The sequence below is a fragment of the Octodon degus genome, unplaced genomic scaffold (genome assembly GCF_000260255.1).
Source record: "Octodon degus isolate 3935 unplaced genomic scaffold, OctDeg1.0 scaffold00073, whole genome shotgun sequence".
Classification (NCBI taxonomy): Eukaryota; Metazoa; Chordata; class Mammalia; order Rodentia; family Octodontidae; genus Octodon; species Octodon degus.
This window is the reverse complement of record NW_004524649.1, coordinates 7,652,395-7,663,225: the sequence shown is the minus strand read 5'-3', so window position 1 is coordinate 7,663,225 and position 10,831 is coordinate 7,652,395. Positions and strand designations below refer to the sequence as shown.

At 50.7% G+C, this 10,831-nt stretch overlaps 1 protein-coding gene and 1 pseudogene across 2 annotated transcripts in view; both read left to right on the top strand.

Moving 5' to 3' along the window:
• The window catches only part of Kat14 (lysine acetyltransferase 14), a 25,616-nt gene extending 16,036 nt beyond the window's left edge, over positions 1-9,580 (top strand). For both annotated transcript variants that reach the window (XM_004635599.2, XM_023720184.1), the window contains exons 7-10: positions 3,920-4,056; positions 4,776-4,951; positions 7,502-7,692; positions 9,001-9,580. In XM_004635599.2, the coding sequence (XP_004635656.2) occupies positions 3,920-4,056; positions 4,776-4,951; positions 7,502-7,692; positions 9,001-9,174 (678 nt within the window). In that variant the 3' untranslated portion in view covers positions 9,175-9,580. The remainder of the gene's footprint in view (positions 1-3,919; positions 4,057-4,775; positions 4,952-7,501; positions 7,693-9,000) is intronic.
• On the top strand, positions 5,661-6,849 carry LOC101563942 (annotated as a pseudogene).
• Positions 9,581-10,831: the final 1,251 nt, after the last annotated feature.

Below are 10,831 nucleotides of genomic sequence, written 5' to 3'. Positions count from 1 at the left end.
CCGCTGAGCCATCTCACCAGCCCCTCCTGCTGGGTTTAAACTCACTATGTAGCACAGGCTGGCCTCGAACTCATGGGGAACCTCCTGCCTCAGCCTCCCAAGTGCTGGGATTGCAGGCATGTGGCACCATGCCCAGCTGTTCCTGTTGTGCTAGCCAGGACAGAGTGACTCCTTACATCCAGACTGGAAACTAGATGTCCCTAGATGTGCTGTTTGAACACACGGTTGCCACATGTGTTAGTCTGTTACCATGTGCTTAGTATTTTTTTTTTAAATTTTTTTTTTTTTTTTTTTAACATTTAGTGTGTGTGTGTGGCGCCAGCTCAGAATGTGGTGCTGGGGGATCGAACCGCGGTCCCTGTGCTTGCTTGTTCCAAGTAGGTGCTTTAGACCACTGAGCCATCTCTCCAGCCCCCCATGTGCTTAGTATTCATGAAGGAGAGATGCTCCCTGAAGACTCCTTTCCATCTAGATTCTCCTTACATTGGGGCCTATTTATTAGGTGTTTCCTTTTGTAGTGTAGTTCATTTACCAAATAATTCACCGTTTAAAGCACAGAGCTGGGTGTTTCTCATGTATCACAGTGGCGTCCCGGCAGCTTCTGAGCACTTCCTAACTCAGAAACCCCAGCCCGTCTGTGTGCAGTGCCAGAGCCCGCTGTACTGTCAGTGCCCCCCTCCTCCCCATAGGTCAACTGCCCAGGACATTGCTTGTGCTATGGAGTCGCAGACTCTGTGGCCTTTCCTGATCCCCACCCTTCCCTCAGCACGCGGATAACAACACCGTGGACTGTGTTGCAGCACACCTTCATGCTCGCTTGCTTTTTTTGCTTACTGCTCCACCCCCTGGGTGATTGGAGCACCCCATTCTATTCATGCGATTGATTGTGTGAGAGGAGCATTTAGTCATGGTTCCCTCTGGCCCTGGTGAGGAATGCTGGTAGGACACTGCGAGGGGCTTCCGGGGTCTGGTGCCTGCTGAATGCTTGGAAAACCAGCCGGGCAGTCTGCTAATGTGGTGGCGCTGTCTGTCCCCGCAGCAGTGCATGAGGAAGGCTGTGGTTCCTGGGCGTGCTGTGCTGCTGTGGTGTGTGGTGACAGCCATCTGTGGTGTACAGGGCATTGTCACTGTCATTTGGGTCTGCATTTCTCCAATGACTGCTTTGCATGCTTTTGAGGCCTTCTTCTCTATTGGGCAAATTATCCTGCCTTTCTGGACCAGTTGTTTAGGTGGTCATCCTTCTCGCTTATTTACAGGTCTTGATTTTTTCCTATGTACTCACTCCCACTGTTCATCTTCCCTTACCTGTCACACACACCCAGAGGAGAGCTGGCACCTGGCTGTATCCTCCTGTGAGTTTTGTAAGATGCAGGGCAGTGGGTCAACCTGCATCCTGTGCCACTGTGATGCCAGCCCTGGCACTACCTTTCCTCCTGCTCTGTTATTGCTGGTGACAGGGCTCAGCTGTCACAGTGGTATTCCTTCACCAACATCCACTCAGTGGCTGCATTGCATGTGACTTCCTGGAGAAATGCCTGGTTCCCGCAGCTGCTGCCTAAGCCCCGGCTTCCCCACTACATCAGACCCAGAGGTCCACCTTGGCTTGTCCCCCATCCACCTGTCATGCAGCAGATGCAGATTGGCGCCTCAGTCCGTTCCAGCGCTCTTGTGCTGGGTGGGTCCCTGTCTGCCTGGAGCTGGCACCTGGGGAGGGAGGTGGGCGCAACAGCTCACTGTGCCCGGGTCTCTCTTGCTCACTTTTCTTCAGTGAGCTGCTCTGAGGTCGCTCTTGACCAAGTCCTGGTCAGCCGGGAGGAGCAGGCCAATGCAGGCTCAGTGCTGAGGGCGGCAGTGAGGTTGGCGAGGTTGGGACGCTGCAGTGGAATGGGTGGCAGGGTCTGGTTCTGCAGGACCCTGTGAGCCCAGAGGAGCCACAAAGGAGTCGGCCTGTGGAGCAGTTGTATATGTATCTGTATATTTTATTATTTCTTTTAGGTTTTTGATATAGTCTCACTATGTATATGTAGCCCAGGTAGGCCTCAAATTTACAACCATCCTCCGGCCTCAGCCTTCCAAATGCTAGATTTCCACATGTGTGCCACCACATGCAGCACAGATGTGTGTTTCTAAAGGAAATGCCTGGCATCGATGGTCCTGGGGGGTGAGAGTGCTACAGAGATGGACAGGAAGCAGTTGCAGTAGTGGCCAGGCAGAGGGAAGGGTGGCTTAGTGCAGGGTAACAGCTACAGGGTCCACAGATTTTACTGTGAGACTAACCAGATGCTGAGCATGTCCTGTTTGTGGTGTGTGGTTCGTGTCTGGTGTTTCAGTGTCCTGGTGCTGCATTGGGAACCACTGGGAGCTGAGTGAGTTTACAGTTTTCTCTGAGCAAACTGATTTCAGCTGGGTGGCTCTTCCACTTAGGTGCCCCAGGCTGGGTCACTCAGGTGACTGCCTTTGCTTGGTCCTGGCTTAGGACTGGACCGCCTCTGTTCCAGGTCTGTCTGTCTCTACTGACCTCTGGTTTTTGGCTGCCAGTTGGCTCCTGTCCCAGGATGTTGCCTTCACTGCCCTCTGATTGGTCACTGCCATTCCAGAAGCTGCCCAGACTTCCTGAGGAGGAGAAATCAGCTCTGCCTGGGACTCAAGGAGCCGCTCTTTCCTCCAGGGCTAGGAGGAGTGGTTTGTGGCTGTGTTTGGAAACCTTCACCACAGCTTTGACTGTTACTCTTAAACTTTAAGCCCTGGAAGCATTTCAGAGTTGGCTTTTGAAAATGTTGGTGTTCAGGCTGGGAAAGTATGAGAGCAAATTACAAAGAAAGAAATCTTGCTCTTCTTTCAACAAAGTGATTTTCTAGGCTAAGACTAAAAACAAGTTTAGGTTTTTAAATTTCATCTACCCCTTGGCACTAAACAACTGTATAAATGCACCTTTTCATCTTCCCTCCGCACCCTTTGCTGTAAAACCCTAATTGCGCAGTTTCTGTTAGCTCACGGCTGCGGGTCTAGGCGCGCTTCTTGCTAGCAGCACCTCCACGCAGCTCTTGGGGTGCACAGGGCACACCGAATTACCTGCTCTGCAGAGAGCCCTCTAGAACTGAGCTGGGCCTCCGTGCTTTAGGGATGATACTCCATATCACTCCTTATTTTGGCTAAGTTTATGTATTCAAAAAAGGAGTTTTTAAAAAAATACACATATATGGACAGCAGTAATTGCCCCCTGCTCTTGGGATAGCATGGTGGTCCTCTGATGCGGCTGAGTATATGTGAGCTCCTCAGGCCTGGTGGCACGTAATGCTAGCACATGGTGGAAGGCAGGATGTAGCCAACAGGAGCTAGGAGAGGACACAAGTCCAGCTTGAGTACTGTGTTTCACTCATTGAAATGACAACATTTATAAATAACTTCAGATTTTTTAGGTATCAGGAATCAAACTTGACTTTGCTCTTATCAGGCAAGTGCTATGCCACTGAGCAATCTCCACAGCCATATCTATATATCTATCTATATCTATATCTATGTCTACATCTATATCTATATCTATCTATCTATATATATATATATTTTTTTTTTTTTTTTTTGTCTTTTTGAGACAGGGTCTCACTATGCAGTTCAGGCTGACCTTGAACTCACTTTGTAACCCAGCCTGGTTTGAAACTCAGAGTGATCTTCCTGCCTCAGTCTCCTGAGTGTTAGGATTATAGGTACATGCCTCCACACCTATCCTTTAGAACTTTTAAACTTTTAAAACTAGGGATAGGTTTTTGAATCTCATTTTAGGCCAGAGTGCCTCCAAGGTTTGTATTGATATTTAACTTCTCCAGATAACATGAAAAAGCCTACTTCCTGTTGCATAAAAAGATTGTAAGTGTCGCTTCCATGTGGAACTGAACTTTCTGCAAACACTTTCCTTGCGCAGACGGCCTTGCCATCCAGGAAGGGCTTTCGGCACCAGACCAGCAAGTTCCTGTATCGCTTGGTGGGCTCAGAGGACCTGGCTGTGGACCAGAGCATTGTCAGCCCCTACACTTCCCGTATCCTAAAGCCCTACATTAGGTATGCAGACAAAACACAAGGTTGGGCTTGGTAGGTCTGTGCAGGATGCGCTGCGCCTAGGCCGCCTGCTGGCGGAGTTGAGACCCAGCAGCATGAGCAGGCCCTGGAGGGACATTGGTCCCCATCCGCCATCGCCATTTACTCACTTCAGCTGTCAAGATGATCCTTTGAAAGACATAAAACATGCATGGTGTTAACTTGATATTTTCTCGTGATTATCATAAATCATTGTTTTAAGTAGTAAAGTTAAGTATAGTTAGTACTTTGTGAAATGAAAATAAAAAGGAGATGATGTCTCGGTTGAGTGAGCCAGTAGTGGGCTGCATGTTGGGACCTTTTCTAATCTGGGTCCCTGTGGTGACCTGAAGCAGAACTCCCTGGAGAGGCCTGCAGGGTGTCAGCAGGCCCCAGCCCTCCCTGCCCAGCCCTGGGTTCCGGGTGGATCTCTTGGCAGGCGGTTGATGAGCCCACTGGCACTTGGGGTGAACCATGGGCCATCTGTATCGCTGCACCTAGCAGCGCTGAAGAGTGATGAGGGGTTTGGCCCATGAATTTCAGGTTTCATGCCAAAAAGGTGTTCTATCTATAATCAAGCTAGTTAGCATGTACACTGGTGCATATTAGTTTAAAATTTTAGGTATGTCAAAGTGCATAGGAGTCACATAACTGGGAATAACACCGGGCTTTTTCTTGACTTTGTTTATTTTCTATGTGTGGAGGCGTGATTACGAGACAAAGCCACCGAAACTACAGCTCTTATCCCAGATTCGTTCCCACCTACACAAGAGTGACCCTCACTGGACACCGGAGCCTGATGCACCTCTCGATTACTGCTATGTCCGGCCAAATCACATCCCAACAATCAACTCCATGTGTCAGGAGTTTTTCTGGCCTGGTATGTTTCTCCCTCCAACCAGGTAGATAGATTTCAGTAGGCCTCATTGCAGGAGTTTTCAAATCAGTGCATGCCACATGACCAAACCTGCCACCTTTCTTCATGGGGACTTTTGTTTGAGACATGGTGTCTCTCTGTAATCCAGGCTGGCCTTGAACTTAGAGCTGTCCTCCTGCCTCAGTCTCCCAAGTGCTGGGATTACAGGTGTGTGCTGTCATGCCCTGCTTCCTATGTGATTTTGTGTAGTTTCTCTGCTGACACAGAAATACCAAAATTAAATGACTCTTACTTTTCTGAGCTTGAGAAGAAACCAACAGTTGCAATAATACACAGTATTATTCTTTGTTCCTCTTCCCTGTTTGTCTCTGCCTCCAGAATAAAAGATCCATCCTGCTTTGCTTCTATCTTTGTTCAGGTGGGAGGTAATGTCTGCCACACATACATAGGCTGGTAGCTTGGGCATGTTTGGACGCTTTTGGTTTTAGCTTAACAACTCAGTACTTTTGTGTTTATCTGATCCTTGGAGAGCACAGCCCAAGGGCATTTTTGAAAAGGCAAATTCCCTGATCGTAGACTGCAGATAGGAATAAGGCCAGGAGGATTCGTCATTTCAACTGTCTCCCAAGCCATCAACTAAAGGGACACATTTTGTGCTAAACAGAACACATTCTTCCCAGCCTGCTTAGAAACCTAAGGGACTCTCCCTGGATCCCCAGCTCCTCTGACCAGTAATGCCAAAGAGGAAGGTGACCTTCCAAGGTGTGGGAGACGAGGATGAGGAGGATGAAGTCAGTGCTCCTGAGAAGAAGCTGGTAGACCCAGTGCCCGGGGGTCCTGGGAGCCGCTTCAAAGATAAACACTCATTGGACAGTGATGAGGAGGATGAGGAAGATGAGGAAGATGAGGGCTCCAGCAAATATGACATCCTGGCCTTGGAGGATGTGGAAGGTCAGGAAGCAGCCACGCTTCCCAGCGAGGGGGGGTGTGCGAATTACGCCCTTCAACCTTCAGGAGGAGATGGAGGAAGGCCACTTTGACGCCGATGGCAACTATTTCCTGAATCGGGATGCGCAGATTCGAGACAGCTGGCTGGACAGCATTGACTGGGTGAAGATCAGGGAGCGGCCCCTTGATCAGCACCAGGCTTCGGAGGAGGAGGACGAGGACAGCGTGGGCCAGACCCCGATGAGTGCCCAGGCCCTCCTGGAGGGACTTGTGGAGCTGCTGTTGCCAAGAGAGACAGTAGCTGGAGTGCTGAGGCGCCTGGGGGCCCGCGGGGGAGGCAAAGAGGGCAGCAAGGCACCTCGGTGGCCCAGTTCCCCCCAGCGCCTGGACCGGCTGTGTGGCTTGGCCGACCAGATGGTGGCTCGAGGCAACCTTGGTGTTTACCAGGAAACGAGGGAACGGTTGGCCATGTGGCTGAAGGGTTTGGGCTGCCGATCTCAGGGACCCCGAGGTCCCACACCTCCACCCTCCCTGGATATGTTTGCTGAGGAAGTAGCGGAGGGGGAGCTGGAGACCCCTACCCCTGCCCAGAGAGAAGAAGCAGAGTCACCAGGCGATGGTTTGATGGATGTGATGTGGGAATATAAGTGGGAGAACACGGGAGATGCCGAGCTGTACGGGCCCTTCACCAGTGCCCAGATGCAGACCTGGGTGAGTGAAGGCTACTTCCCGGATGGTGTTTACTGCCGGAAGCTGGATCCTGCTGGCGGTCAGTTCTACAATTCCAAATGCATTGACTTTGACCTCTACACTTGAGTCTGCTGCGTGCTTGCGTGCGTGCGTGCGTGCCCCATTTGGCTGCCCCTACTTTCCTGGACTTTGGTGGGGGAGGCTGCAGCTGCCTTGCGCCACCTTTGCATCAGTTTCCCTTTTCCCAATAAAATGCTGGGTGTGAAAAAAAAAAAAAAAGAAAGAAACCTAAGGGAGTAGTAGCTGTCTTCAGGGATTAGAGGAGATGTTACAAAGAGCCTCGTCACACTAACTGTCTCATAATCACATGATGGTTGGTGGCAGCTATGTGCCACTCTTCTGGGACTGACACTGGGAACACCTGTGACTTCTGCCTTTTTGCCAGGCAGCTTCCTTGCCTTTCACCAGAATGTGTTTTTGTCTGTTCTTTACCATGAGCTGGGGGTGCTCCTCCTGAAGAACCCCCACCCTGTCTGTGGGTGGGTGAGGCATCAGATAGGACGCTGTCTAGGGCTCCACTCCACTTTGTCAGGTGCTGTGTCCACACTGCTTGGGCAAGAAGCCCTGAGACCTTCTCGATGGCCATGTCACATGCAGCAGGGAGGTCGAGACGCAGCTGAGTCCAGCTCTGACCTGAGCACTCTGCTGCTTTGAGTCCCTCTACTCCTGCTAGGACATGTGCTTAGAAGGGACTGTCAATTTTAATGTTTTCTGAAGTTCTGTTTTATGATTTAAGTGTGTGGCATCTGTGACAGTATCCTTGTGTCCTATTAGCTCTTGGGTGTCGCTGTAAATGTGGTGTGGCTGAGTCCCAGAAAGTGCAGGCCTTGAGCTCTGGCCCTCCTTTCTCATTAGGCATCGACCTATCTGAATGCCTGCAGTACCCTGACTTCAGTGTGGTCGTGCTCTATAAGAAAGTCATCATTGCCTTCGGCTTCATGGTTCCCGACGTGAAATACAACGAGGCTTACATTTCATTTCTGCTCGTCCACCCAGAATGGAGAAGAGCAGGGATCGCAACGTTCATGATCTATCACCTGATCCAGGCAAGTTATCTCCACTCATGCTGTAGTGTGAACCATGCAACTTACCTTTCAGGGCGCCCCGGGGACTTGGAGGGCGTGAGAGGCTGAGCCAGTCCTTTCCAGCACTGCCAGGTAGATCCTCGGAGACCACATGAAAGGGGCCAGTGGTCACCACTCTGAGGCTCCAGCCCCATAGTGAGGCTGCTGTTCAGCCCGGGTACAGGGAAACTGGTTGTGAACACCTGTCCTACAGAATGCCAAGGTAGTGCTTTGGCCCACGCTGCCTGCTTGGCCCCCTGAGGGCTGAGCTGGGCTGGGTTTTGTCTTCGTGCCCTCACCAAGTGGGGCTGTGATGTTGCTGAGACTTAAGTTCTAAGACTAAGCCCTACTTTGATTTCTCTCTTTCACCTTTGGAGTACGCCATCTATTTGTTGCTAATATAAAACAAATGCAGGGGATTTTCTCCCTAGAATTTTTCTGCTTTCACTTAGGAACTGATAGGTATGGAAGATTATGTATAAAATCCTGATGTAGACAAGATTCACTGTATTTTGTTTGTTTATTTTTGTGACAGGGTCTGTCTTTTGTCACTGCTGAGACAAAATACCTGACTCCCACAGTTAAAGACAGAAAGATTAATTTAGCTCACAGTTGGTAGAGGTTTCAGTCCATAATCGGCTGGCTGCAAGGCAGCAGGGCAACAGTTCATGGCGGCAGAAGACAGCAAAGCTTCAAGCAAGAGCCAAGTCTCTAGCTGTGCCTTATGTGCAGGCCACCTGTCCTAGGGGGAAGGCATAGCACCCACACCCGTAATCCCAGCTGGACCGTGAATCAGTCACACATTGTAGAGTCCGCTGTCTCTGAAAAGCCCACTTCCTGTGACTGTGTGAGGACTGGGGGGACATCTAGGTACAAAAAATAACAGGGTGACCCTGAACTTGCTCTGTAGCCCAGGCTGGTGGGTGGTGATCCTTGGTGTAGTCTGGTACTCTCTCTTTTGTCCCCAAACTTCAGGTGCCTTGGATGAGGGGGAGGATAACACAGAAAGGACGCTGTCAAGTGACCTGTGCCAGATCTGTTACTTACAGGCCTTGACTTAGTGATGGAATTATAAATAAAACAGTAAAATTAACTAAATGTCTACCTTGGTCCTTTGCCTTAGAGGTGGGGAAGAATATGGTCACCTCCAGACTCTAGCTTCAGGACGCATAGATCAGTGGCAAAATATTCCAAGTTGTGAGTGGCACTGAGCCTTCCTTGGTGTCACCCAAGCCCCCACTTGGGAAGGGCTCCTCCACTCTCATTTGCCTGCTTCCGCTCTCTCGGCAGACCTGCATGGGCAAGGACGTGACCCTGCACGTCTCAGCGAGCAACCCTGCCATGTTGTTGTACCAGAAGTTCGGCTTCAAGACTGAGGAGTATGTGCTGGACTTCTACGATAAGTACTACCCGCTGGAGAGCGCTGAATGCAAGCACGCCTTCTTCCTGCGGCTGCGGCGCTGACGTGTGTCTGTTAGGAAACAGGTCTGTGGGAGGACCTGCATGTGACAAGTGTACCCCATGGGTGCAGTTTCTGCAGGCAGTGGGTGGCCCTTCCACTGTCACTTTGGTCCTTTCCAGACTGGCCTTGGCCAGAAGGGTCTCCTCCTTCAGCTCCGCTGCTGCAGTAGTGGAAGCCCCTGAGCTGCTGCTCTTGGAGAGGGCCTGCTTGCCCCAACCCAGGGTGAAAGCAGTGACCAGGAGGCTCCACGATGCCCCCATGACAGGCAGTTCCGGAGGTTGTTGCTGAACCGGCCCTAGCTGGTGCTGTGCTGTCACTGAGTATAAGAGGCTTCTGGGCCCCAAAGTTCTGTGTCTCTTTTGATGATCTTGTTCACCGCCTGGAAGAATAAATGTCTGTGTTGCTTTACCTGTTGGCATCCTTAACTTGGCCTCAGTGAGGACCCAAGGGTTCTGTTCGTCCTGCACCGGAAACTACCATGGGAGCTGAGCAGCTGAGCTTGCTACCAACTCCCCAGGAGAGCCGGAGGAGGCCAGGTTGGCTCTGTCTGCAGGACCCACCGTGCAGTGCTGGGTGGGGAAGGTGGTGCCACCCATGGTGGACCCCAGGAGCGTTTCCAGGCATTTCAGGTACTCCACCCCCACCTGGCATCAGAGCAGTAGCTGGGCTGTTTCCCCTCTTCATCAAGAGCTGTGGGCTGCAGGGCCAGGGAGGCCCAGCGTCCTGCAGAGAACCCAGCGTCCTGCAGAGAACCGTCCACATTTGTGTTCCTCACCCACAGCTGCAGAGCTGGCCTGGTGGAGGCACCCTGGAGCCTGCACGCAGCCGGGGCCTTTGTCCCTTGCGTGGGAATCACAGTAGCACCATCCCTCTCTCTGTTCACTTCACTTCTCCTCTTCTTTCCTCCATGTTTTCTGCTTTGTCAGGGTTTTTGTCCCACGAAATAAAATAAAAAAATCAGAAAACCAGCTTGCAACTGTTACCTGTGGAAGTGGAGCTGGTTTTTTGATTGTGCTGTGGGACTTGTCACCTCCTAGACCTGAAAAAGCTGCACTTGTGCTGCCTGGCCCATTGATGCACATTTGTGAGTCCTGAACGTTTTCAGTCATATGTGGCCTCAGAATGGGACAACCAGGGCCACGCTGTCTACACTCAGCTCTCACCCAGAATGTAGAAACGAGGGGTGGGGTGGGGGTGGGGGGATAGAGTCTCGAAGTGTAGCCAAGCCACCTTAAACTCTGACCTCATGTGGTCCTGCCACCTCAGCCTCATGAGTGCTGGGATCACAAGTGTCCACCACCACAACTACTGTTACAAGGTGTTTTTTTTGTTTGTTTGTTCGTTTTTTTTTGTTTTTTCCACTGTGGATTACCTTTTCTGTTTTTCTGGATAGAGCCCCAGAACTGTAACCCTTAGGTCAGAAGATGGGGTTGTTTTCTGTACCCTTTTCTCATTGCCAGTGTCGTCTTGGATGTATTAAGGATCTTAACTCAAAACTATCAGAATTAGGCATTTTCATATAAAGTCTTTTATTTATTACTACTTTTTGGTATTGGGGATCAAACTTGGGACCCTGTGCTTGCCAGACATGTGCTTATGCTGCTAAGCTATCTCTCTGGCCCCTTTAATTTTTATTAGTACATTTTTATAGTACATAAT